The following is a 27,537-nucleotide window of genomic DNA, read 5'->3' as shown; positions in this document are numbered from 1 at the left end:
ACAAAGTTTTCCTATCTGAATAAAAATCTTCACTGCTATATCTAAAATTCTTTTCAATAACAATGGGACAATGAGGATTTATAGTTTAGAATTCGATCATTTTTTGTTTAGGCCATTAAAACAAGAAAAATGCATATTCAGTAATGGGTATAGTATTTAGAGAATATTAATTTAAAACATTTTCATCCTTATGTGCAAGTCATCTTGTTGCTACACAATTCAGAGCCAAGCCAAATTCATTCAGATTGTAGAGTTTCATTCATGATGTAGAGTGGAGGTCCTTCCTACCATTAAAGATTATCCAGGAGGCTTTCTTTCCTTCTGAAGGAAAAAAATATACATATAATCTAGAATTTCTTTGAGAAAGAGAAAAGGGAAGTTCCTTCTATTATGAATTATGGGAAGGAGAACGGCAGACACAGAAGAGACATGAAGGCAGGAGGCAGAGGTCCTCCTCCTCATCCCCTACTGCCACTTTGGACCCCTCCTTAAATGAAGAGGCACTGCAGAAACATTTTGGAGGAAGGGGGAAGTGATGACTGGGAAAGTAAGAGAAATTTGGGTGAAATAATCGCAGTAGTTTTCAGGAGTATGTAAGCCTCCGGAAAATTTCCATAGGTTCCATGGGAGGCCCCATCTAATACGTTATGGCACTGAATATACAGCAATGGCAGAGAGAGGTGTCGAGAGAGAGAAGTCATCCTACCAGCATAAAGGACTGGTAAATACATGTTACATCTAGACCACGGTTTTAGAATGAAGTCAGGGAGGAGAGGTTTGGTTGGTAGCTTAACTACTGAGCATTTACTTTGTCTTAAACACATAATGCTGAAATACTGTTCTAAGAAATTTAAGTGTGACCCAGATTACACCTATTCCATACCTGTCCAAACACACATTTATACATTATTGTCTAAGTAGGAAGATTACATCGGGTATGAAAAATAAGGAAGCTTTTTTTTCTCTGTGCACATCTGAGTGTAGTATGTAAAGATTATATATGTATGTGTGTATGTATGTATACACATTTTATGCAATTGCACATTTCTTATATAAATATATATTTTTCAAAAATATCAGAAAGTATTTATAGTATACCTGTATACTTTAGTATGTACAATATATAACTATAGATATAAACATTTATATATTTGTACATAAACATTTTACGTTACTTATAAAGATTCACATATATGACTTAAATGTTTAAAGTTTTACTATTCTATAACCACATGTATTGTGTTCTAAAATCTTATTAAATCAGCTATTTTGAAATTCAAAGTTACTTTAACTTCACACATTTTCTCACGCACATATTTTTGCTTTTGTTAAGGTTTCCTATTTGATTATGAAGTTAAATGCTCAACTTTTAAATGTTAATTGTTCATTTATATTGCCATGTTTCAACGAAATTTAGGAAATAATATTGCTTCAAGACAAAAAGATGCTAAGTCTTCTAGCAATCTGAAGTTGTAAAATATTATAAGTGTTCAGTTTGAAAGCCATAACTGAGTAATTCAATCCAGTAATTCTAGCGCATTTTACAGAAATCAAACCACGATGGAATCAAGTTACCTATTGTATTAATTAAGGAGGAAAATAATATTGCTGAACGCACAGAATCTGGTCAGAAATATCTAGGCTACAGAATAACTTCACATTTTAAATGAAAAAAATTCCTGATCACTGTTCGCATATTTATTTATATCTTTCACTGTGTTATTGGTTGATTAACACAGCTGCAATCCATAAGCCTTACTTCCTAGCTATTTTTCAACCCACTGTTGCTACTTGCAGATAAGAATATCTAAAAGGAAATCTGCTAGGTGGGGTTTCCGAAAAAACTTTGGTTCTTTGTTAAAATAAAGCAGAGGTGCAGACTCTTATGGCATTTATCTTTATACTTTGTTTGTCTGGAATAGAGAATTGACGTCTAGAGTTGCAGAAGATGAGAATGAAAGTAGACAATAAAAATGACAAAGCAGAAAATAGCCAGCAGGCATCCTCCATGGCACTGATGTGCCCCTGCACCATCCCTTCACCGTCCACCTCTAGATTTTATTGCTTTTTTATTCTATGTCTTTGACATCCCTTTACAAAATCACAAATTCCAATTTGTCTATTTTTTGTTGTTGGTTGTCTGTGTCTTTGGGGTCATAGCCAACAAATCCCTGACAAATCCAATGTAATGATGCTTTTGCCCTACGTTTTCTTCTAAGAGTTCTAAAGACTCAGTTTCATTTCAGTTTTCAAACAATCACGTTTGAGTTTGTTTTTGCATATGATGTTAGATAAGGGTCCAACTTCATTCGTTTGCATGTAGAATGATCATGGCACCCATCATAAAAACTATCTGACCAATTAAGTGAATGTTTGTTTTTGGATTCTCTATTAAATTACATTGGCCTGTATTTCTGTTTTTATGCTAATACTACTCTGTTTTGAGTACTGTAGCTTTGTAGTAAGTTGAAATCAGGAAGTATAAGTTCTCCAGCTTTGTTATTTTTTTCTTTTTGGCTATCTGGGGTCCCATGAAATTTTAAGGATAAGTTTTAGAATAAGTTTGGTTTTTTAAAAAATTATTTCTACAAATAACATCATTGGGATTTTAATAGAAATTGCAGTAAATCTGTAGATTTCTTGGGAGAGTATTAACATTTTAACAGTGTTAAGTCTTCCCATCCATGACCATGGGATATCTTTCAATTTAGTTATGTTTTATTTAATTTATCTCCAAAATGTTTTGTAGTTTTCATTATACAAGTTTTTGATCTCCCTGGTTAATTCCTGAGTATTTTATTCTTTTTGATAGTATTGTAAATTGAATTGTTTTCTTAATTGTTTTAACTCATTCATTTTCAATCTATGAAAATGCAAATGATTTTGTGTGCTGATTTTGTATTCTGATACTTTGCAAAATTTCTTAGTTCCAACATTTGTGTATGTGTGTGCAAACATGAAACGTGTGTATGGAATCACTAAAGTTTTCTATATGCAAACTCATATCACCTCTAAACAGAGATAACTTTACTTCTTCCTTTTCAAATTGGATCTTTCTCTCTTTCTTTCCCTCTTTCTCTCTCTCTCTTTTCTTTCTTTTTTTGCCTAATAGCTCTGGTGAGGACCTCTGATACTATGTTGAATACAAATGGTAAAAGTAGACACCCTTGTTCTGAATCTTCAAAAAAAATTAGAATCGAAAAAGTATAGTTTTACCTGTACCCCTGATAGCTAAAAAAATAATAAAATTACATGAGATATGCAACTTATACAGATTTTTCAACAATCATTAACAAAGTAAATTTAGAAAAGGACAGTCAAATCAAACTTCCTCCATACTGTCTACAAATAAGCTCACAATGACCAATAGAATGTGACCTCTTATCTCCATCATCCCCATTTTGAGATGGTAGAAAAGGTGTATTCTCATGATAAAATTTTCAAATTCATCCTGGCAATTTGTTTCACACAAATTGCTTGTTAACATTTTCATTTAAATAAATTCCATCTATCTGTCTGTGTTTATTAAATATCTGTTTTAAACCACATGATTCTTAAGTTTAAAAGGTTAATTTTACTGTAATTACTAAATATTTAGATAAGAAAAGTGCTATTAAGACGTGAGAATATTATTGTTATATAATCACTTTTTTTCTTCAGGAACCCACTGTGTATGCCTACATATAAGTATATCCCTAAAATTATACAAATGATGGAATTAACTGAATAAACTTTTGTTCGAAATCTAAATGCTTTCTACTCTACTGATATTCTCATTACAAACTTTACAAATGAACACAAAATTTACTCAGAAAATCAGAATTTTAAAGCGAAATGAAACCTGAGTGATTATATAAGGAAACGAGGACCTAGAAATGCTAAGTGTCCTGTCCAAGGAGAATTAAAATATACAAATAAATTACTGAACAATGAACTAGAAAGAACAAAACTACTGATTTTAGCCCGGAACTTATTTTGGTTTTAAGTAGTCAAAAGTATTATTAGTAGATTGTGACTATTTTCCTTCCATCTGTTTCCTTGTCTAAGAAACTTTAAGGACAGACTTAAAATGTTCTAGCTAATATTACTGCCATTAGTTTCTGATTTATAATGTGACATATTTCAAAGCTATGTATTATCCTTTCTTTTTTTCCTATTTTAATGGTTGACCTGAATGCTCTTTCTTAATTTCACTTCACTGTAATTATACCTCTTAATCTATGCTAAATAATTTCTCCTTCTCCTCCTTAGAATATTTTCTCTCACTTATTGCCTAGCCGAGTTACCCTCTAAACTTTCATCATAAGTCAAGTTCTTCAATTACTTCCTCCAGAAACTCTCACTGACTTCTTTGCATACATCTAACACAGACAAACTGTATTAATTTAGGGCAGGCTGGGCGCAGTGGCTCACACCTGTAACCCCAGCACTTTGGGAGGCCAAGGAGTGTGGATCATCTGAGGTCAGGAGTTCGAGTCCAGCCTGGCCAACATGGTGAAACCCTGTCTCTACTAAAAATACAAAAATTAGCCAGGCGTGGTAGCATATGCCTGTAATTCCAGCTACTTAGGAGGCTGAGGCAGGAGAATCACTTGAATCCGGGAGGCAGAGTTTGCAGTGAGCCGAGATGTTTCCATTGCTCTCCAGCCTGGGCAACAAGAGCGAAACTCCATCTCAAAAAATAATAATAATAATTAGGTGGATTGCTTATATAAAAATTAGCCATAGGTTTTATTTACTTTTCTATCATCTAAGTACCTATTATCCTCACTGTTTTCTACAACTGTTCTGTATATTTTATTATATGTATATGTATGTTTATTTATGTAATGTATGAAAAATGTTAAATAGCTTACTATGGACAGATTGCAATTACCAAATTTAATTATTTCTATTTATCTCACTTTTAGTCAAGATGAGAAAGCTATTCAGGTATCAATTTTATATTTTTATTATAATAAAATCTCAGAAATCCTCCTAAAATAAATGTGAAGAGTACATTATTATTGTATACTTTCAGCCAATGTATTATATAGATTAAATAGATCATTTCAAGGAACCAGGAGATATGTTGATATTTAAATTGAGTGAGACTTGCTTATCAATCTGTAATGGGTTTGAAATTATTTCTAGACAATAGCACTGAGTTGACACATAAGCACCTGATTGAAAAAAAAAAAGAATCACCTAACACATGGCATAGAAATGGTGAAAATAGTTATTAACAATGGTAATATTACAATACATAGAAAGCGGGATGCTGGCAGTTGTGGATGAGATCGTTCAAATAATACAGACAAGTGATTTTAAAGCAGTTCAGAATATCTAACAATTTTTTTTTTTATTTTTAAAAGTGAGTTTTAGGTACAAAGGAAATAGAATTTATCTTCTTTGGAATTATAAGCCCATTTAAATTATTTAGATAACCAAGAATTACTTATGATTCTTACTGCTACTTACAAATGCCTGTGGAAACAAGCAAATCACTTTCCTAAGTGCTTAAAGATATTTATCCACAAAATCCACTCTTCCTCCCTGACCCTTAAAAAAATGACGCTAAGTGAAACAGGTTCCAACATAATAAACTGCCAGAACACATTTCATGGTGCAGTGCAAATGACAGACACAATGGAATACCTGTTAGAATAAAGTAGATTTCATTTTCCCTACAAGTTAGGTGAGAATGCTGATCTCAAGTATCTGTTCTGTCAAGTCAAAGATTGCAGCACAATAGCAAATTCAGAGTATAGGTGCATGTATTAATAGCCTGTTGGAGAAAAGAGCACCACTTCTAGTAATTATAAGAAGTTGCTCCAGATGAAAAACATTAATTCATGTCTGTGATACATTGTTTAAGACTCTCTCAGTTGCCTTAATACTATTTTTAAAACCCCTTCACAGGGAGCATACTCACCCCATCTGGCCTGCCATCTGAAGCTGTGATGATCAGAATGTAGCGATCAGTGCTTTCCCTGTCCAGTGCTTTCCCTAAGGTTAGAATCCCCGTGCTAGTGACAAAACAAACAAACAAATAAGACAAAAAGAGATATTACGTCACAAGGAGAGTCTTCTTGTATAGCGAATTACTTTTGATAGCTTTTTTTTCCCCTCTCAGTAATCATAGCTTGAGTATTTTAGATGTATAATACTAAGATTCATTCTGAAAATTGAAAACAGCTTTTAAGGCTGTCAAATTTCTTAGCAGTATCCATGAAACTGACACTGAGCTGATTTCCTATCTTCCAGGAAACAAAACATAACAAAACTGTGCTTAATTCATTCCAAGAAGAACAGTATCTATCTTGTTTTTGATTATTTCAAGAGAAAAGACTTCATTATTCCTTAGCTGTCTCAGAATTCTTTGAAACAAGGAATGGTTTCTTATAACTAATGTATATTACCTCCCAATTTATGTCATATATATGTCCATTATGAAAATGCAAAAACCCATCTAAATGTTATCTCTGACAAACTCTATAGATAAAAGTTTTTCTTTTTTCTTACTTTTAAAAATAACAAAGACCCGTTGTACAAAATTAGAAAATAGAATTTTTTTAAATTACAGAAATTATGTTTTTTGTAATGTTTCCTTTTGTACTTTATTATAACCACATTTAAATATATGATTGTTTCAGAAGAGGAATCATTCTGCATATTTTACATTTTTTAAGAAAATATAATTGTATTAGAATTCATGTTCTCATTTTATAATTTGTTTAAAACCCCTTTTGTGGCTACACTAACAATTTTAGTATTTTGTTATTCTTTGGAAATTTAGCTGTTTCTTAATTTAACTGATGTATAATGGGAGATTAACAGCACTTGGGAAAATTATTGCACTTAGAATATTTTTAATATCTACTCCTTATCTTTTCACTGTTCAGAATAAATGTTTCCAAATATTTAAGACTTTATTCACCCATGTAATTTATTTTATAACAGTTTGGCTTGCTCTCTAATGCATTTATTTCTTAAATTTTACATCTGATATTGTACACATTTTAATTGAGCTTAACAAGTATCCACTGTGTAGGAGAGTTTATCTGAATATAATAAGACATTAAAATATGTACCAAGTCCAAAACATAAATTGTTTTTAATGGATAAAATGCTTTCATTTTAAGGTAAGTGCTTTTATTGTAAAGAAAATTTAAACAATTCATATCACATATGGTAGTTGAGTACAGAGAGTCAAAGCCGATGAATCAAAATAAGAATCACAGTTACTCAATTTGCTTATTATGTTGTAATGGTTCACGTGGACTTTTTAAAAAGTTCTGAACATATGGCATGCCCATGAAAAACTGACTTTGCTTCCTGTACATTTTAAACATGTTTTGTCAAAATAATTGAAAACCAGTTCCCAGAGCATGTTCGCAACAATTAAGTTTGGACCAGCTTCCTACAGTACAGAAGGTCCAGATAATCCCATTTTAAAATTACATTAAATGAGAAAAGTAAGACATGTATTTCTTCTGAGGCTTATTCATAAGTATCTTAAGAAACAGGAAAGCTGAAAACCTAGCCACGGTATAATAAGAGAAAGAAAGAAAATTGAGTTACCATTTTCATTTTGTTTCTTCCCTCAGTTAATTATCTATATTCCTCCTTGTACATTAAATTAAAAAATTACTAAAAAGTATATTGTATATTTACGATGAATTACAAAACTCACCTGATAACTGAGTTGATTTCCTACCTTCCAGGAAACAAAACATAACAAAACTTTGCTTAATTCATTCCAGGAAGAAAAATATCTATCTTGTTTTTGATTATTTCAAGAGAAAAGATCCATTATTCCTCAGCATGTTCAGAATTCTTTGAGACAAGGAATGGTTTCTTATAAATAATCTATATCACCTCCCAATTGTATATAGTATTTGGAATATATATATATATGTATACTCTATATATACTATTTAGAATATATAATACTATATGTATTATTCCAAAAATACTATATGCTGTGTACAATATAGTATACAGTATATTCATACTTAGGGCCATTTTAAACACAAACAGCTAATTGTCTATGGTCTGGTGATTATTATAGAGGTAGTTTTTATGTAATATGCGGGCCTTGCGACTCAATGTTGTAGGCAGTTGTGTGGTATATTTGGGCAATGCAGAAGGGGAGAAAAACAGGCAGTGTATTTTGGGATTCATAGCTGAAAGACTAGTTTATAGGTTTACCTGTGCATCCTTTTATTAAATCCGAGAAAGAGCTCACAAAAAGTCTTATTACCAGCTAGATGGAGGCTATCAGGCCAGGATACACTGGGGTACACTTAGTAATGCAATACACCTTATAAGTTCACATATTAAAAATACATAAGCTTCTTCAATTGATAAAGCATCAATAATACTGCTACTTATATAGGATTGAAAATACATTTCCTAGGAGTGATGTCAGTGGAAATGGAGAAGACAGCCCCAAGAGATGGTCTCACCACAAAACGTCAAAAAATCACAATTAAGCAGGGACCTTCAAAAGCAAATTTGATGAAACTCTGGAAAACAGTCACAGGTTTATAGCAACCAGATGAAGGCAGAATTTGTTTTAAAAAAAGGTAAATCAAATCTGGTAGAAGAACTTTGTGGCATTTTGACTTGTCTTTATCCTACCATCTCACTGGCTCAGAGTAGCCTTGAAAACATCAGTGAACATTCCCAGTGTGACACTATGGTCTTTGTTTCTGGAGGGAGCAGAGTTATCCTTATTCATAAAGAACTGTGGGGGTCTATTCTAATCTGTCTGGAGACTGCCTGAAGGAGTGATTCATGGCACTTATCTTTGTTTCATCAAACTTGGAAATCACTCAAAGCAGAAAAGCAGTGGGCATTCCTCAGAAATACTGTAAGGCAGGGGATGGCCCACAAACACTTGAGGCGTATAATAGAGTGCCAAAAACTTGCCAGGAAAGTCTGGGTAAATAGTTTCATGGAAAATTCAGGCACTCAAAAGTGTACTGAGGAATACAGAATAATAAATATAATTGAGAATTCATAAATATACCCACACATCTACAGTCAACTGATTTTCAACAAGAATGCCAAGACCATTCAAAAGGGAAGAATAGTCTTGTCAACAAATGGCACTGGAACAAATGGAAATCTATACGTAAAAGAATTAAGTTATACTACTTCACTTCATACACAACTATTACCTCAAAATGGATCAACAATTTTTCTAAACACAAGAATTGAAACCTGCAAACAACTCTTAGATAAAAACTAGAGGTAAATATTCATAATCTTCGATTTGGCCATGGATTCTTAGATATGATACCAGATGCATGGGAAGCAAAGGAAAAAATAGATATACTGAACTTCGTCAAAATAAAAAAAAAACCTTTTGTGCATCAAGGGACATTATCGAGAAAGTAAAAAAAAACAACGCATATAACTGGAGAAAATACTTACAAATTACATGTCTGGTAAGAGTGTTATTTCCAGAATATATAAAGGATTACATAACTTAACGTCAAAAAGAAATCCCAATTTAAAATTAGGCAAAAGACTCAAATACACATTTTTTCCAAAGAAGATATACAGGATATACAAATAATCAAAAAGCATATGAAAATATGTCATTAGTCATCAGGCAAATGCAAATCAAAACCCACAACCAAGCATCACTTCACACTCACTATGATAATTATATTTAAAAAAAGAAACAACCACCATTACTAACAAAAACAAAAAAAGAAAATAATTGTTGGCAAAAATGGGAATAAATCAGAATCCTCATATATTTCTGGTGGGAATATAAAATGCTTCAATCACTGTGGAAAACATTTGACAGTTCCTCAAATGGTTAAAAACACATAATTACACTATTCCCCAGCAAATCTATTCAGTATATACTTAAAAAAGCCAAACACAGGTACTTAAATACACATACATATATGTTCACAGCAGCAGTATTTGTAATACCGAAAGGTAGACAAACAGCTTAAACGTCTATCAATTTATGAATAGGTAAACAAATTGTTGTATATGCATGTAATGGAATATTATGTAGCCATGAAAAGTAGTGACCTACTTGCACATGTTGCAACACAGACGAATCTTGGAAACATTAGGCTACAAAAAAGAAGCTAGACACAAATAGTCACACATTGTATGATTCCATTTCTGTAGAATATTCAAAGTAGGTAACTTGATGAAGCCCGTACACAGATTGGTGGTTGCCAGGGCCAAGGGAAATAAGGAATAGGGAGCAATTGCTAAATGGGTTCAGGTTTCTATTTGGAGTGATGAAGCTATTTTAGAACTAGACAGAGTTGGTAGTTGCATGAGTTCTGAATCTCCTAAGCAACACTGAATTGTTCACTTTAAAATGGTTAATTTTGTGCTATGTGAATTTTGCCTCAATTATATAAATTATATTGCAGAGAATTTTCCATCACCAAGCTTTTGGGCTACATTCCTGAAACATATTATGCTTGGCATACTCAATTATTTTAGAAAATAGGGTTTGCCTAACCATAAAAATGGTGTTCAAACATAATTTAAAAATTTGGCCAGGCGCGGTGGCTCACGCCTGTAATTCCAGTACTTTGGGTGGCTGAGGCAAGAGGATCACAAGGTCAGGAGATGGAGACCATCCATCCTGGCTAACACAGTGAAACACTGTCTCTCTCTTTTTTTTAAATGTGCACTTTTTTTTTTTTATTTTTTTGAGACAGAGTCTCTCTCTGTTGCCCAGGCTAGAGAGCAATGGCGTGATCTCCACTCACTGCACCCTCCACCTCCCAGGTTCAAGTGATTCTCCTGCCTCAGCCTCCTGAGTAGCTGGGATTACAGGTTCCATGGGAGCTTATTTAAAAGCTCTGTGCCATCAGTTTTCCCTTCTGTCAAATGGGAAAGTGAAACCCCATCTCTACTAAAAATACAAAAAATTAGCCAGGTGTGGTGGTGGGTGCCTGTAGTCCCAGCTACTTGAGAGGCTGAGGGAGGAGAATCCCTTGAACCCAGTAGGCGGAGGTTGCAGTAAGCCGAGACCATACCACAGCTCTCCAGTCTGGGAGACAGAACAAGACTCCATCTCAAAAAATAAAAAAATAAAAAAATAAAAATTATCACCTGTAGTCCCAGCTACTTGGGAGGCTGAGGTGGGAGGATCACGTAAGCCTAGACTTTTGAGACTAGCCTGGGCAACAGAGTAATACCCAGTCTTAAGAAAATTCAACGATGTAAATAGAAAGTAGCAGACGATATCTACTTCCAAACAAAACAAGCTACCGAATTTAAAACCTGCTTCTATAAGTAACTGTTTTTCAAAATTCCATTGTTTATTAGGAAATACCGATGCAGCATCATTATAAACTATTATCTCACATATTTCATGATGTATAGGCTTTGCTTATTTAAAATTCTGTTAAAAATTCTACAGCTTGTGACTGAACATTTACACTTGCAGGTGTCTGAGCCTTTGACAGATTTATCACATTGCTTTTGGGCACTGAGTTTCAGGCTTTACAATGATATTTAGAGAGATTAGAGTATACTTTAAAATGTACAGTTGCTTCAAGTTTGACATGGCGTTTCATATTAAATAGCAATTAGCAATTAACAAAAACCTACTAATAAAGGGAGCTAGGTATTGATAGCAGTTTGGGGAAAAGATGATGGTGGCATGAGCTAAGGTAGTAGAGTGAAGTGTGAGAAATAGTTTGATCTGGGTTTATATTTTGAAAGTAGAGCTGAGCTGTCAGGGAATAAAATAAATATCTTTCTTATATATTATTTAATTTTCAATATAATCATAAAATTCAAACTGATATGAAAAATATAATTGAGCATTACATGTAATGTCAAAACAAATTAATCACCAAAGGAAAAATTAAAATGCAAGTGAAGAAAAAAAATTTTAATAGAATTTGGACCAGAGATGGAGATAATTTTTGAAATTCTCTTGTTTAGCACTGATTTTAAGTGTTGGCATCCCAGACCCCATGCTTCAGTGATAACAATCCATAAATATTTGAGAGATGGCATTTCCTCAACCTCCCTTAATAAATAACTATACCATTAGGCCATCATATTTATAAGGGAAGTTGCCATATGTCTTATTTAAATGTGTACTTATTTGTGGATGATTGCTGAGTGAATATTTGCTAAATCATATGCCACTATCAAGACAGACACTATGAAAAGATACTGGAAAAATGCATTATATTACAGAATCATACAGATATGGCCACTTAATACATGACACTGAATGATTTGTATAACCAATGTTTGTGATTTTTAAAAAACCAAGGCTTTTTCTTTAAAGACCCAGTTTCTTTCTTGGCTGTGTGACTAAGCCAATTTATTAAAATAATAATTCAGTACTTTGTAAACCCCTACTGACATTAAGATGATTATTCATTACTACTAATTTTTTAAAAGAAATACAAGAAAATTTTGGCATACTTTTATTTCATTAAAGGAAAGTAATGGTATTATAATGATGCGTATTGAGAGAATTTGCATTATAGCATAAAATAATATGGTATTTAAAGTATACAATAGACATGTAAATATTTTTTCATTTTGCTTTAAGATATAAAATATAACCCAAATATCATATATTGAAGTGTCTGATGAGGTAGAACATTGTTTATTTTTTTAGCGTACCTGTCTTTAGTTGCTATAAAGGAATATTTATGGCTGGGTAATTTATAAAGAAAATAAGTTTATTTGTCTCACAGTTCTACAGGCTGTATAAGAAGCATACTGCCAGCATCTGCTTCTGGTGAGGGGCTGAGAGTACTTCCACTCATGGCCAAAGGTGAAGGGGTGCTGGTGTGTGCAGAGATCACATGGTGAGAAAGGAAGCAAGAAAGGAGGGGTGGTGCCAGGCTCTTTTTTACAACCATTTGTTGTGGGAACTAATAAAGCAAGAACTCATTCATTACCTTTGGTAAGAAGCCATTCATAAGCGGTCTGCCTCCATGACCCAAACAAATCCCATTAGGCCCCATCTCCAGCATGAGGGATCGAATTTCAAAATGAGGTTTGGAGTGTCAAATATCCAAACTATAGCAGTACCTGGATTGTTCATATCCTTGAAAGTTATAGAGAAGTGGTAGTGCAAATTTTTGAACATGAATCTCAGAAGTTTCAAAGAAGGTGGCAGTTGAAATGTCAGTTATTGTTCTCCATTTCAAATGCGTTGAAATGTATTGCTAGTGGTTCAGGCTACTTTATAAATATCAATGAGAACAACAGCAATGAGGTGGTGGAAACAAAGTGACCATAGGATAGAAGGCAAAGGGCCCAGTGTACAGGACCCTGAATCAAGAATGATCATCAAAAGGGATCACACAACCATTATAGGGACATGTTCTGCTTTAGCTTTCCTGGAAGCAGTTTGTGTCTTAAGGAGATGTCTGTCCAGGTTGACCTAAGAGCTTTAACATTAAGAATCATGGTCAATTTAGACTAAAAGGATTTTGCATTGACATAATTTACACCTTTAAGAACCTCTGTGACCCAGCCATTATCTTTTTCATTCCAAATGCAGAGATGAGAGGAGCACTAGAGATATAGGAAAGCAGCGCATTTAGATAATTTATTTGGCAAAACTAGTAGCTCACTGGATTTCACACTCAGCAATTGAAAAATCTCTTGGCATCAAGGGAAAAACAGGAATAGAAATTCTTAAGAGACCTGGGCTTCCTGCTTACCAGAGCAGGTGAAAACTTCATTGTTGTCTTTTTCTTTTGTTGACAGCTTTGTTAACATTTTAATTCAGATATCATAAAATCCACCAATTTAAAGGGTACAATTCAATGGTTTTTAGCATAATCGCAGAGTTGTTCAATCATGACTGTAATCAATTTTAGAACATTTTCAACACCGTATCTATTAACAGTCACTCCCCATTCTCTCCCACTCCTCATTTTCAGGCAATCATTGATCAACTTTTTGTCTTATAGATGTGCCTATTATGAAAATTTTATAGAAATGAAATAATATAATATGTGCTTTTTGCAACTGACTTATTTCACTTAGCATAATATTTTCAAGGTTCATACATGTTGTAGCATGTTTCAGTACCTCATTACCTTTTATTGATGAGTAATATTATATTATTACAGACAGGCAACATTTTGTTTATTCCTTCCTCTGTAGATGGATATTTGACTTGTTTCTACTTTTGTACCATTATAAGTAATTCTTTTATAAACTTTCTTTGTGCAAACTATTATGTAGATGCACGTCTTCATTTCTCTTGCATATGAGCAGAATGCTGGCTTATGCGGTAATTCTGTTTACCATTTGGAGAAAAGGCCAGTTCTCCAAAGTGTACTCATAGTTTGAATCCATGTCCTTGCCCAAATCTCCTGTCCAATTGTCACCAATGTAGGAGATACGACCTGCTGGAAGGTGATTGGCTCATGGGGGCAGTTTCTCATGAATGGTTTAGCACCACCCCTCTTGGTCCTGCTCTCTTGATAGAGTTCAGGAGATCTGCCTGTTTAAAAGTGCGTGGCACTTCCCCTCCCTCTCTCTTCCTCCTGCTCAGGCCATGTGAAGCGCTGACTCCCCGCTTTGCCTTCAGTCATGACTTTTAAGTTTCCTGAGGCTTCCCCAGAAGCAGAGCAGGTGCCAGCATCATGCTTCCTGTATAGCCTGCAGAACCGTGAGGCAATTCAACCTCTTTTCATTACAAAATACTCAGTCTCAAGCATTTCTTTATAGCAGTGCAAAAACGAACTCACACATGCACATTTTACATGGCCACATAAATTTATGCAGATTTCAGTATCTCCACATTCTTAGTCATACTTGGTTTTGCCTTTCTTTATCACTACAGACACAAAGTATGTATGAAGTCAAATCTCTTTACAGTTTTAAATTGCATTTCTCTAATGACCAATGATCAGTGATCATGATCATATTTCCATGTGCTTGTTGGCCATTCACATATCCTTTTTTAAAGAAATATCTATTCAAATATTTTGCCCATTTTAATTAGATTATTTCTCTTTATTAAGTTGTAACAGTTCTTTATGTATTCTTGAGACATGTTTCACACCATATACATTATTTTAAAATATTTTCTCTGATTGTAGGTTGTTTCTCACTTTAGGATGGTGCTCCTTGAAATACATTTTTAAAAACTGATGAGACCCAATTTATCAATTTTATCGTTAATCTTTGTGCATTTTGTGTCATATCTCAAAATGTACTGACTAATCCAAATAATGAAGATTTACTTCTGTATTTTCTTCTATGTGGAATGTAGTTTTATCTCATATATTGCAATTTATGATCTACTTTGAGTTCATTTTTGTGAATGAAGTGAGATAAAAATTGAAATTCATTCTCTTGCATATTGTCCCAGCTTCATTTGTTGAAACAAAGTTCTTTCCTGATTGGAATATCTTGACCCCTTTTTGAAAATCAATTGACCATAAATACTAGAGTTATTTCTGGATTCTTAAGTCTGTCCAGGTGACTTATATATCTATCTTTATGCTAATACTACACAGCCTTGCTTAAAGTTTTTCTTTAACATTTTTATTTTCTTTAATGATGATTGTAAATTGTAGCTAATTTTTGATTTCTACATCCCTATGAGATAAAAATGAAAACAATTAAGGCTTTTTATTTTTCAAATAGAAGTTTACTTATCTGTGGAAAATACTGTTCTTGTCTATAGTTTCCCAGGCATTACTAACTCATGTTTGTAAAATTCTATTTAACGTGAAATTTCAGGTATTTCTGAGAAGACTAATTGACCAGCACATGGTTCTCTTGTTTTGGCATTATGCCCCACATGTTCCTGAGTCTGACGTGGCAATGTATTCATTTGTCAAAGTTTTAACTTTATAATCATTGGCCAAGTTTACATTTCTATTCCTTCTGAAAGTAAAACTATTCACAGGTACACAGGAAATATCAGGGAAGAGCCAAGCTCTTTAGAAACCAGCCACATGTGACAGCAGAACAGCTACCTTGCTATTGCAAAAGGGAAGCATACAGTCTCTCTGAAGCCCTAAATGCCTCCTTTTAATGCCTGCTCCCAGTTTTCTCAATAGTTATCATTAGCAATATCTCAGATGTATTCAGAGAGATAAGTAGAATGACACTGATCTAGACCTCAAAGAAGTTTGGCATGAACACATATTTTATTTCATTTTGCTTTTTTTTCTTAAATATACCTATGTTAATCTGAAATTGAAGGATGTGTTTGTAACACATCTTGCCTACAAGACTCCCTTTGAATACACGGTTTGGTGCTAAGTAACCCTTTGTAGTAATGTCCTTGTCATTATCAGTAGCTGACAACATTAAAAGGATCTAATTAATCCCAGTTATGCCTTCCAATGAAATGTTTCCACCTCAGTAGATTTTACCTAGTAAAAATGTTAAAAATAAACAGTCTCCTGGGTAATATTTCTGGGCTCAGAATTATCCTCCCAGCTACCATTAGCATTCATAGAAAACAGAAAGGGAAGTACAACTACAAACAGCTGAAAGCCTCTGATTAGAAGTCTGCTTTCTTACTAACAGTACGTTGCTGTACATTTTTTTAAAGTAGGAAATCATTTTTAACTTACGTTTCTGAAAGATTAAAAACTCTATGAGGATCTCCATTCTCAATGGCATATGTTATTGAGTCTCCCTCTCGATCAGTTGCCTTCAGAGAGAAAACATAATTCAATTATCAAGTAATTGATATGGCGCCCACTCATTACAGAGTAATATAAAAGCTTGAAACTAATAGCATAGAATGTCCATGACACTGTTAAAGAACAAAGATTAAAGCATGGCCTAATGGCAAGGTGTAAAATCAAACATTTCATATCTGATCCATTTCCGAATATGTAATCCTACCTGGTGTGGAAATAATCATTTTCCCAAGGTTTACTTATTTAATTAACTTAATTAATGAATTTAATTTAAATGTCTGTTTATAATTTAAATAAAAGCTGCTGGCCAGGCACAGTGGCTCAAGCCTGTAATACTAGCACTTTGGGAGGCCAAGGTGGGCGGATTACCTGAGATCAGGAGTTCCAGACTAGCCTGGCCAACATGGTGAAATCCTGTCTCTACCAAAAATACAAGAAGTTACCCGGGTGCAGTGGTGCACACCTGTAACCCCAGCTACTTGGGAGGCTGAGGCAGGAGAATTGCTTGAACCCGGGAGGCAGATGTTTCAACGAGCTGAGATCATGCCACTGCACTCCAGCCTGGGCAACAGAGCAAGATCTTGTCTCAAAAAAAAAAAAAAAGTGCTAAACGATGTTTACAGTGTGGATAAAGTGTTTAATGTATATTCTTTTCTTTTTCTGTTCAGAATATATCAAGATAATAATTCAAATCAGTCTAACTTTCTGGTTAAAAATCCTGAATTTATAGCCACAAAGCATGACTTCAAAACTGGGCTCCAATTGTCCTGTGTGATTATTTCTGTGTATCCATTTCTAAAACGGGGACTATATAACCATACAAATGTTAATAGATGTTGAGAGGTTTAAATGAAATAATATATATCAAGGCACATAGACTAATATCTGGTACATTGTAAGCTTTCAATAAATATTAACCTTTTTGTTGGTTTTTCTTCCCTTCAACACCCAAGTTGGAGAAGAAAACATATAGTTTGACATTGAGTTCTGAGTTTCTCTTGACCAAAATAAAGATGCTCTTGTTTTATGGCACTGAGGTCTGGAGTTTTACCTTAAAAAACATCAAGTCAGTTCTTTTTCCAGTGAGTCATTCAATCCTCTTATAAAAGACATGGATAAAGAAAGAAATTTGGATGCTATCAGAGAGTTGACAGAATGATCTGCCTAAGCATGATGCTACAGGAGGGGAAATATCTGATAAAGGTTCAGATGTATTTTATTTTTAGGTGACTAGCCTGGCAGAAACACCAGCCTCTCCACAGACAGGAACTGCCCTGGAGTTAGCAGGATCTGAGAGACGAATAAGTATGTGAGTTTCTTTCAGTGACTAGATAATAACTGTCCCAGCCATAAGAGGCTGAGTGTGAAATTCCCTGTCCAGACAGGCAGGAACGTATTGTTCTTAGTGGTAGATCAGTTGGCTTTGACATGGATTACACAGTCCTGCTCACGGAACGTCCTTATCAGCTACCACAATGGATTGATGGCCAGAAGCCTCTATTGGACCACATAAACTACAGAATCAAGGGAAACTGAAAATAATATTTCAGTCAGTAATAAACTACTGAATATTGACTATGTGCTAGGTTCTGTAAGAAAAGCTTTGCAAGATTATTTAATCTGTCTCTCATAAAAGTGATATACTGCCTTCACATGGCTCCTACGACATCATATTGTCCTGCTTTCAATCCTCATATTATCAATGGTAGTTCCTCATTTTCCTTTGCTGATTTCTCCTCATTTTATAAGACTTTATATTGGATTGTTCCAAAGGTTGGTCCTTGAACTTCACTTATTTAGTCATCTCATTCAATAGTGTAGCTATAAATACTGTCTATCTGCTGAAGATGGTCATATCTCTAGGCTAGCCCTTTCCTCTGGATTTCAGATGTGTATCCAATTGCCTACATGGATCCACATTAGATGAATAATAATAAGCCTCCCCAATTTAAAAGGTTAAAAACCCCAAATCTAGATCTCCTTTCCATCTTGGCATACCTCAAAAAATAAAAGAAATTCAAACAATAATCTATTGTTTTCACTGCTTCATCATCTCAGTAAATACCTGCAACTCCATCCTCCTACTTTCTCGGGGCTCATAGCTACACTTTGAGGGCTCACTCTTACATTCCAATGCAACCCATCAGCAGATCCCACCAGATTTACCTAAAATATCTGCTGTATCTGGCTGTGTCTGAATTTCTTCTCTACCACCATCTTCCTCATGGATTATGGTAGTAACTATTTTACTAAAGTGTTGCTTCTTCCCTTGTATCCTCACAATAGTCAATTTTCAATTCAGCAGACAAAAGTACTTGTTTTTCCAGGCCAATCTTTTATTTCTTTGGGGTAAAGTCTATTGCTTTCTCCCCCAGCTCCCCACCCTCCCCATGCCATACACACTAAAATAAAATGGAATAAAAAAAGTAAACGAAGAAGAAAGTAATAAATTAGCTAGGGTAAAATGTTTTTGAAACATTCCATGTTAGTCAAAATCCAAAATTTTATATTTCATTGAGTTAGTCATAATGGAAGCCTAGGAGTAGACAATAAGAAGCAAACAAATTTCTAAGAATACACTCAATAAAATGGATAGTAGATGCTTGATATTTTTCCCTTGCATTCTGTTCTTTGCTAGATAGGAACCACAAATAATGATACTCAGCTAACATTTTGAAGAATCAGAGAATTATATTTGGAGACTATATCTTAACCCCAAAAAGCTTACACTGAACTTTTTCTGTTGTTTTTTTCTTGGTCAATAAATTTTACTTGTTATGTTTTTATAGATATGATCACGTTCTTTTGGTTTGTTTATTGATATGTGGTTGCTGTTTTAATTTTTTTCTTGAGAAACATTTTATAATCTTGTGTTTCATAAAAGCCAGAAGAAATGCATTCTGAAACAAGATAGCTTCATGTAAACAATTTTAAGTCCAGATTAATATTGAATCTTTTATTATATCAGATCTACTCTAATATTTAATATCCTTTATGTAAGATGAGAGCACTGTATTTATATTTATTATTTTTATGTTAATTCCTTTCAATCCCAGAGGTAGCTTGAAATATTTCTTCAGTTTTATTTGACCACTCAAATACCTCAGTCTTTTAAGGACTGTGAATGTCAACAATTTGCCTACTTCATTCTTATGTGAGGTTATGCCCATATTGGAAACTTTGAAGACTTAGGATTTAAAAGAAAATTCTTATTTGATTCCTTTCTTCATTTTTATCTTTTCACACAATCCTTTATTGGTGTTCCAGGGTCAGGGGTGGTATAATAATTAGAAAGTATTTATAATTTTTCAGCCAAGAAAGCAAAAGGAAATGGTGTAATCTGCATCAAAGTTCTGCAATCTATCCATTACATGAGTTAGCACTTGTATAGACAGTATCATCTTTCTTTGTCAATGTCCAAAGGTGAGAAATAATCCATAAAAAGAAAAATTGGAAATATCAACAGAAGCATTTACCCTTTAAGTATTAGGATTTGATTATGTGTGTATATGTGCCCTAAACATATTTCTATTAGCAATATTTAAATGTTTTCTATATATAAATCTAACCAGCCATCTCAAAATAATTGCTTATAATGTGTCAGAAACTATATTAAAATTTTGCATGTCTTGTCTCATTTAAACCTAATAGTAACTTTACTGGTAAATAGAAAATGCATATGACTTCAATTATATTACTCTTTCTGCCATCATTCCAACCAGATTTCTCTGTACTTTAATTAATTGAAAGATGCATCTTTTTTATCTAGAGATAGTAATAACTGTATCATCTTGAAAATGGGAGCATAGTGTTACTCAGTATTTTCCATAATATAAGAGATATAAATTGCTTCTTTTTAGTGAAAAAACATTTTATATGCTTATTTTTGATAAATCAAGTCATATCCGAGTCCCTTCTTCAAAGCCTGAGAAAAGTATGACAGCAGTTATCTTTCTGGGGCTTATTTTGAGTTTAACAGGGGAGATTCTGGAGCCAGCTACCTGGATTCAGCCTCAGCTATACTATCTCTTCTCAGACAATGCACTCAGGTACAAAATGAGAATACTACTACTACTACTTAATCACTCATTAATTCAACAAATATTTATTGAGCATCTACACTGTGTTAGGCACTGAGGCTGCAGCAGTAAACCACACAGACAAAAATCCTGCTCTTATACAATTTACATGGTCGTGGAGGAAAATGAAGTTAAAAATTAATTAGAATATTTTGTTTTCAGATCTTTATACGTGTTGCTCAACTACAAAATATTTCAGGAAGGACATATATGGAGAGCAGGGTGAGGATTTACACTTACAGAAGTGATCATGACAGACTTACCGAAAATGTGAAATTTTGGCAAATGCTTGTAAAAGGTGAAAGAGTAAGTCACGTGGGGAAGAACATTCCAGGAAGAGGGCAGAGCAAGTGATAAAGGCCGTGAGGTGGAAACAGGCCTGGTGAGTTTCAAGAACAACAAGGAGGTTGTCAGGTCTGGAGGCAAGCAGCATGTGGAAGAGGAGCTCCTCAGTTTACTTTGACCACTTTAATACCTCAGGTTAAACGAATAAATGATGTGTATTTTGGATAGCTGGCAAGTAATGCACTTTAGCCACTGGTTTGCTAATATATGGTTAATAACATGGTTAAGATTAAAGCCAATCTTTCCTTTAATTTTTATTTAATTTAATATAATTTTAATTTTGCCTGAAGAACAAATGATTCCTTCAAAAATCAAAGCAATTACTCTTTCCAGTCCACTCAACCAGATTACTTGCAGCATCTGACTTAGAGTCCCTGATTTTTCAGAAGCACCAATAGGGAAACAAAAGTATTTATCCAAGGAAGCAGTGTTCTTAGACACTGGCAAATGGAAAATTTGAAAAAGAAAACAAATTTTCTCTAAACTAATCTTCTGTTCATGTTAAAGATGAATACAGCCATCAAATACCGTCTGGTAGAGTGCATTTTATGTGCAAGGAACGACTCTACACATTTCACAGGACATTAAGACAAAGTAACTGCCCTTAGGGATTCTAAAATAGATAAAAATCAGTGGATTTGGATGATTTTCTCACTTAGGCAAACAAGTTCTGATTTATGTTATTAAACTACTTGAGAGCAACAAATTAAGCTTTCAATTCAGTACAGCAGTGTTTTAAAAAATGTATACATTCATTCCTGGTATTACATTTTTTGGCCTTTAACAAAATGTTATAATATTTAAATAAAAATTAATGAATATATTTTATTCATGTCAAGTACCGTTATTTTGTCATTCATAATGATAATATAAAATGTTATTTTGAAGTAAGTGTAAGTAAAAGGTCAGTTCATTAAATATTCCAAACAATATAAAATGAATAATACTATATAGAATATACATATAACATATATGAAACTTGGAAATGTAGCTAAATCTACAATGACAAAAATATAAATATGCTCAAAAATAAAAGAATGTTGGGAAACTGCACACAGCAGAGCCATAAAACAGCTCTTTTTCTTACAATATTGGTATGGATTAATGATCTTTTGCCCAGGAGACAAAATAAAATGCCTTATGCTAAGAAGGCATAGCAGAATCACTGCTGGTAGTGATGAAAATAAATGGCATTTGAAAGTGAGCATAAATTTATTTGTCACATCCAGAGAAGTGTCTGTAAATTAAGAAGTCCTTAATAGGAAAAATACCTAGACTTCCGTTAGATTTAGGGATACTCTATGAAGGCTTAGGCTCAAAAAATTTTGGTTGTACAAAATGGGTAACCTTGGAATACAAAGAGATTTAATCAATTCTAAAATAAGCCTGCAACTCTAATTTTGTCTAGGGCTCAAGGAACGATCAACAAAACAAACTTAGAACTAATGTAAATATTCAAAATGACGCATCCAAATAATGGTTACCATTATGTATTAAGCACTTTTAATATCCCATCTCATTTAATCCTCAAAACAGTCTTCTCTGGAGAGCACTACAATCCCTATTTTACAGATAATAAAATCTTAAGCTTAAAAATTAAATAATTTGCCAAAGTTTACAAACTATACAATCATAATTCATATTCTACGCCTTTTGAAACTCATTTTCTATCACTAGCAAAGTCCCCTATGTCCTAAACTTATCTCGAGTTTCCCTTCACCTGCTTGCTTGAACCAACACCAAGCTCTTCTTAAGAATCCTAATTTCCCGGTATCCCTTTTGATTGGTGAGCGTCACAGTAGCCTTCTTGTTTCTCAGTGCCACTGCCAGATTATTCTTCTGGAAATGCATCAGCTTTAATTCTTATACCATAAGCATTATACTGCATTAACAGCTACTCTTCATTGTTAAAGTCATATTCTACACTATTTATCATACTTCCTGTTTTTTGCTCATTGTCAATCTCTCTCTTTGTCATTGCTGTCATTGTCAACTTAATCCAATATCAAAGTTTCAAATAATATGTAAAATGCTAATAACTTCAAAATTGTATTTCAGTTCTGGGGCTGAGAGATTCAAGATCATGGCACTAGCAGATCCCATGCACCTTTTGTGGTCTGCAGACAGCTGTCTTCTCATTCTACACTTACATAGTAGAAACAGAGAGCTCTGGTTTCTTCATTCCCCATAAGGGCACTGAATGCCATTCATGAGGACTCCACTCTCATAGCCTAAGTATCTCTAACTACCAAATGTCCTACTTCTAAATACCATCACGTTGGGGATTTTGGCTTCAATATGTGAATTTTGGGGGAACACAAACATTCAGTCCATAGCAGATGTCAAAAAGTCTTTTCAAATACAGTATGGCCAATATTGAATTACTCTTCCTCTAACAGTCTTTTAATTTTGGCTAATGACAAATCAATGTTTCCAGTTGCTCAAGCTGTATCTTAATACCTATTCTTAACTTCTACCTCCCCTTCTATATCCAATTCATTAACAAATCATGTAGTTTTTAACTACCAAAATATAACCAGATTGAAATCACTTCTCATTATTTCTGGAAAGATCACTCCAGGCCTAGAATGTGCTGACAGAGCATATCAACAACTCTCCATAATTTTTCCCAGGCTTCTTCCACAGACCATTTTCAATGCAGCATCCAGGATTATCCTTTGTTAAATTTGGTTGATTATGTCACTGCTATACTCAAATTTTTAACTGTACCTAATTTCGCGCAGAGTAATTATATCTATCCCTCTCCTATTACTGAATGATTTCATCTCTACTAGTGTCTCTTTCTTTTACTTTACTCTGTAAGGAGGAGTATTTTTCTTCTTCCTTAAACATATCAGGTGGGTCTAAACTTCGGGGTCTTACCTTTGCACCTGAAATACTTTTCCTCAGATACAACCATGGCTCATCCTCTCACCTTATTCAACTATTTGCTGTAAGGTCACTTTCTCTGTGAAATAATCACTATCAAATTGTATTTTCCCATGCACTTCCTCTCTAGCTTTCCTTCTTTCATTTTCCCCATAACATCTTCTAAAATTCCACATAACTCACATATATTTTGTTAATTTTCTTCTCCATTAGAATGGAACCTTCATAAAAGCAGAAATTTTATCTTATTTGTTTACTATTATATCCTAGCATTTTTAGTTGTGACACCATAAGAATATTTACTTGTCATTTGGTCCTTGCAAAGTTATAAGCCTTAATGATTACATTATAATGCGAAAAATGAATGAAAGAATTTTGGAAAAATGAAAAAGGAAGGTATTAAGTGGACACAGGTCTCTCCCTGCTTCTGTTTTCACTGGGAGGCAGGAAAATGCACACCTCAGGAGGGGAGGGCATGGGACATTCTGGCTTCTCCCTGATTTATTAGACTGCAAGGATAAACTAAGTCCAGGAAACTCAGTCAGAGCTCTGTTCTGTACATGCACATTCTTCCTCAGTATCATAAAGGGCCTTCCTTTGTACTTCCTATGACTGGGAGCTGAACTTTAATATACTGAAGGAAGTACAGCATTTCAATTGTATCTGGTACTTGAAGCAACTGAATTAACAGTAAAACAAAACAAAACAAAACAAAACAAACAGAAAAAGAAACCCCACATGCTTTTTACCTATTGTATATACTCTGTGTGTCTCTATTAATTGCTTCCAAACTTGACAGAGAAAATAAAGTTGTGTGTGTGTGTGTGTGTGTGTGTCCTATTCTACATTTTCAGAATACCTGTCCTAGGTTAAACACATTCCAAAAGACTGTTAGGGAACAGTTTGTTCTGGGCACACTGATATAAATATTTCAGTTATCTTTATTTATAATTATTAAAAAATTTTCTATCACCTTCATGAATATTGGACATGAATATTCATCGCTAACATGAATGGCTCAAGATAAAGGAGGTTATATGAATAAACTATATGAACCCAGGAGGGCTTTTGTCATCTGGAATGATGCTGAAAAGATGATTCCACAAGTATGAATTTAGCCCAATTATTCATAGTTTTTATTGCCCAATACTAACTGTAATATTACTCTGAGAGCCGTCTCTAGAATAGTGTTTGGTTTGCCTAAATTGAACTTAAATAAAAATGTTGTCAGGCCTCTGAAAGGACAAATCTTACTTGCTAATAAATATACTGTGCATAGTAGTATTTGGCCTGAGACAAACTTTTCCAACCTTTCTATGAAGGTTGTGACAGAGAATCCTAGCCCTCTTTTACTACTACTTATTCATGGTTATTGATACTTAGAATCTAATTATTGTGGAAAGACAATTGGCTTTGGTCAGTTTACAGCCCTCAACATTTAATGACAAACCAAATAGAAAAAAATCAGAATCAACATTTCTGTCATTAAAAAAATTTCTTCATGATACAGCTCTTGTCCAGATTTATATAAATAGAAGTTTATTTGTTCTTTGTTTTAGAACTATGAAAAACTGGACACCTACGAAGCAATTTACTTAAACTCTTAGAATTTAGTTCAAGGTTTTCTCAAAGCTTTCCTCAGAGCCTACTCACTTTTCTAACTAGTTAGATTTCTCAGCCTTCACTAGATAAAAACCAGATATGTAAAATAATAAAGTTATCTGGACACAGGCAAACAGTGAATGAAATCAGTACACAGTGAATGGCTTGACAGCTGTGAGAGAAGTAGACACAAAGTGCACCTTAAAAACAATAGACACAGGCTGGGCGCAGTGGCTCACGCCTGTAATGCCAGCACTTTGGGAGGCCAAGGCAGGCAGATCACGAGGTCGGGAGATCGAGACCATCCTGGCTAACATGGTGAAACACCATCTCTACTAAAAATACAAAAAATTAGCTAGGCATGGTGGTGGGTGCCTGTAGTCCCAGCTACTCGGGAGGCTGAGGCAGGAGAATGGCATGAACCCAGGAGGAGGAGCTTGCAGTGAGCCAAGATCACTCCACTGCACTCCAACCTCGGCGACAGAGTGAGACTCCATCTCAAAAAAAAAAAAAAAAAAAAAAAAAAAAAATATATATATATATATATATATATATATAAAACGAAAAACAAAAAAACAGATAAAACAAGCATAGTTATCAGAGATCAATTGTCCATTAAGCCCCACACATCACAGCACTGCTTATAGATAAAAATATGTAATCCAATTTAGGAACTATTAATCACACAATATTCTGAATTAAATAGACAAAAACAAAGCATTTATTTGGTGCCCATTATAAACAATATATGTACTGCTAGAAATGAGAAATAATATAAAACTATTCAATATAGCCCCTACCTTGAGAAAATATTAATCTTTGTGAAATAAACATTGAGAAATAGTGTTCACTATACTCTGGTTAACTGTGCATTTGTAAAAGTAATCCAGGTCTAGTATCTACAAGATTAAGAACCTAGTCTTAATTCTCTCACTTTTAGCCACCTAGGGTCTAGGGAACTAGCATGTATCCCTAGACATCTATTCTAAATCATAAAATGAAATAAAAAATACTTCAAGCATCTACTTTATGTAGTAGATATAGAATCAGATGAGGTAATAGATATTTAATACACTTCAGAATTCCATTCAAATAGAAGGTATTGCTCAATGGTCGGGCATGGTGGCTCATGCCTGTAATCCCAGCACTTTGGGAGCCCAAGGCGGGCAGATCACGAGGTCAGGAGTTTGACACCAGCCTGACCAACATGGTGAAACCTGTCACTACTAAAAACACAAAAATTTGCCGGGCGTGGTGGTGTGCATTTGTAACCCCAGCTACTCAGGAGGCTGAGGCAGGAGAATCACCTGAACCTGGGAGGCAGAGGTTACAGTGAGCCAAGATCACATCATTGCACTCCAGCCTGAGTGACAGAGCAAGACTCCGTCTCAAAAAAAAAAAAAGTATTGCTCAATAAATTAATTTAATAGTTAAAATCTTAGGCTTTGGAGTGAAAAGAAATAGGAATGAAATGGGACTCTTTCACTTATTAGCCACATCCTCTTTGAGCAAGATTTAAGGTATTTATATCTCAGTGACATTATTCTGATACTCAGATAAAATGGCACAAGGCTGTCATGATGATAGAATGAAAGAGTTCATATCTAGAATTCAGCATAGTGCTTAGCATGCATTTACTAAACTCTTACTATTGATGTTAATATTTAGAAAGAAGAACGCACAATAGAATTCAGGCAAAAAAAATCTATTTGTAAAGCAGTGTTTCTTAAAGAGACTATAACTCTGTTATCAATAAAACTCTCACTTCTGGAATACTCGGCAACATATAGTAACTGATATGATACCATATTAGCAGAGATAGTACATCAAATTCCCGGCAACCACTTAAGGTGGGTGGGGATTTTTTTTTTTCCTATTCTTAGATACAAAAATTTTCATCTGCAAGGTTACATGTATACTTTAAGCACTGCTTGCTCTTCGTATCCACTTTATATACTGATAAACAGAAAGAAAGATCTCCAGTTAAG

The 27,537-nt window shown here is 34.0% G+C and overlaps 1 protein-coding gene across 1 annotated transcript in view; it reads right to left on the bottom strand.

Annotated features, from left to right (window-relative positions):
• PCDH15 (protocadherin related 15) overlaps positions 1 to 27,537 on the bottom strand; it is a 1,796,064-nt gene that overhangs the window by 264,039 nt on the left and 1,504,488 nt on the right. Inside the window, exons 19-20 of the mRNA XM_055352068.2 lie at positions 16,563 to 16,642; positions 5,915 to 6,008 (exon numbers count right to left, since the gene is read on the bottom strand). Coding sequence (XP_055208043.2) covers positions 5,915 to 6,008; positions 16,563 to 16,642 — 174 coding nt within the window. The remainder of the gene's footprint in view (positions 1 to 5,914; positions 6,009 to 16,562; positions 16,643 to 27,537) is intronic.

This window comes from Gorilla gorilla, chromosome 8, assembly GCF_029281585.2.
Source record: "Gorilla gorilla gorilla isolate KB3781 chromosome 8, NHGRI_mGorGor1-v2.1_pri, whole genome shotgun sequence".
Classification (NCBI taxonomy): Eukaryota; Metazoa; Chordata; class Mammalia; order Primates; family Hominidae; genus Gorilla; species Gorilla gorilla.
This window is presented reverse-complemented; position numbering and strand designations above follow the sequence as displayed.